This window comes from Nipponia nippon, unplaced genomic scaffold (assembly GCF_047370975.1).
Source record: "Nipponia nippon isolate SJK-2023a ecotype South Korea unplaced genomic scaffold, ASM4737097v1 scaffold_9, whole genome shotgun sequence".
In the NCBI taxonomy this organism is placed as follows: Eukaryota; Metazoa; Chordata; class Aves; order Pelecaniformes; family Threskiornithidae; genus Nipponia; species Nipponia nippon.
In genome coordinates this window covers 17022972-17025034 of record NW_028262413.1, presented here as the reverse complement: position 1 = coordinate 17025034, position 2063 = coordinate 17022972, and the positions used below count along the sequence as shown (strand labels likewise).

The 2063-nt window shown below is 60.4% G+C and overlaps 1 protein-coding gene across 1 annotated transcript; it reads left to right on the top strand.

Moving 5' to 3' along the window:
- The first annotated feature begins 57 nt into the window (after positions 1-57).
- GPX1 (glutathione peroxidase 1) lies at positions 58-1061 on the top strand. The gene is made up of 2 exons (XM_009460622.2): positions 58-332; positions 441-1061. Exons 1-2 carry the CDS (start codon positions 96-98, stop codon positions 804-806), a joined length of 603 nt encoding a protein of 200 aa, XP_009458897.2. The 5' UTR covers positions 58-95; the 3' UTR covers positions 807-1061.
- The last annotated feature ends 1002 nt before the right edge of the window (positions 1062-2063 follow it).

Below are 2063 nucleotides of genomic sequence, written 5' to 3'. Positions count from 1 at the left end.
GGGCGAGGCGATAAGCGGCGGAGGAGGGGGCGGGGCGGGGCGGCGGCGGGGCGCGGGGAGCCGGAGCGGGGCCCGCCCGCCCGGCAGTGCGGGCCATGGCGGCGGCGGCGGCGGCAGGGGCCAGGCTGGCCGAGATGTCGGCGCGGCCGCTGGGCGCGGCGGAGCCGCTGTCGCTGGGGTCGCTGCGGGGGAAGGTGCTGCTGGTGGCCAACGTGGCGTCGCTCTGAGGCACCACCACCCGCGACTACCTGCAGCTCAACGAGCTGCAGCAGCGCTACGGGCCCCGCGGCCTGCAGGTCCTCGGCTTCCCCTGCAACCAGTTCGGGCACCAGGTAGGGCGGGCGGCGGGGCCGGGCCGCGCCGGGGGCCGGGAGGAGCCGCCGGCCCCCGCTGGGCTCTCACGGGCTTGGCTCGGGGGGGTTATCTTTTTGTTTCCCTAGGAAAATACCAAGAACGAGGAGATCCTGCTCTCGCTGGAGCACGTTCGTCCTGGCAACGGGTACAAGCCCAACTTCATCCTGTTCGAGAAGTGCGAGGTGAACGGGCAGAACGCGCACCCCCTCTTCACCTTCCTGAAAGAGGCGCTGCCCTTCCCGCACGACGACCCCTCCTCGCTGATGACTGACCCGAAGTACATCATCTGGTCCCCCGTCTGCCGCAACGACATCTCCTGGAATTTCGAGAAGTTCCTCATCGGCCCCGACGGCGTGCCCTTCAAACGCTACAGCCGGCGTTTCGAAACCATCAAGATCCAGGATGATATTGAATTGCTTCTGCAGAAGGTTCCCAAGAATGTCCTCAAATAAAGCGTAGCGGAGCGCCGCAGCCTTCGCTGCCCGCCCTCCAGCCTGTTTTTCTCACAGGGGGGCTGCTGCTCTGGCAGAAATCCCAATGTCTCGTGCAGGTTTTGCTTATGATGGTGCATCTTCCAAATTCCTGAAGTGTACCTGATGTTTTCAGAAGTTGCATGTGAATGTTTGGGAAACTATGCTGGGGAAAGCAGCCGTGAGTCTCAGTAGCTTACTGTGATTCTCTGAATAAAGGAAAAAATGTGTACTTTCTTGAAGGCTGTGGCTTGATAAATCTGGGTGAGTTGGGTGAAACATGGCAGCCCCTTCATCAGCTCATGTGGGTGCTCACAGGGGCTGGCTTAAACCACCCGAGCATGATAGTGCAGTCAGGCTGAAATCTGAATGCAAACCTAGGGCAGCACGATGGGCAAAGGGCTTGCGCGAGCTCTGCAAACTGTGAATCGGTGCACGTAACGAGCTTGGCAGAGCGGGAGGGCGGCACGCAACAGAAACACCTTGCCTGACTGCTTACTGGACTTCACTTGAGGCTTGCCTGCAGAGGGGGGACACGGTGGCACATGGCCAGGGGTGATTTTACGCTGGCTGATGAACTCCCAGCTTGCCTACCAACAACAGGCCACGACAGGTTAAGAACCGTTCAGGCAGGCAGATGGGCGATTCCGCAGCCCGCGCTGCTGTGGCTGCGCTGGCAGAGGGCTTGGGGAAGAAGAGCCCGTTAGCCAAGGCCCATCTCGTTATCTGGCCTCCGTCAGCGGATGCCCAGGGGAGACCTAGAACAGGAGCAGCACCCGCCGTCCCTCCCCTTGTCCCGGAGCCGCTGCCCCCTCGCTGGCTCAGCAGTCTCCTGGCTCTATCCCATTTCACATCGGCGGTAGCCCAACACGGATCTCTACATACTCGCCCAGTCCTACATGAAGCCCCTATCGCCTTCATGCATCTCCAACGCCTTGCAACGCAGGGAATTGCACAAAGACCCAGTTCTTTTGCGTTCCCGGTGCAGAACAGCAGCCTGTTCAACCACTTCTCCCACGGAAACTGCCTTGCCTCAGAGTGTCCTTGTTGCCCTTGGGCCACAGGAATTGCATGTGACAAAGTGTGGGGATGCCAGGGTCCAGGCAGTATTTTCCTCTTTTTACTCCTTCCCTAACGCTTTTTTGACTCCTGCCAGCCACGGAGCTGACAGGTATTTCACGGAGTTGTTACAGTAATCCTGATGTCGTTCCTGCGTGGCGATCCTGGGTTTACAGCCTG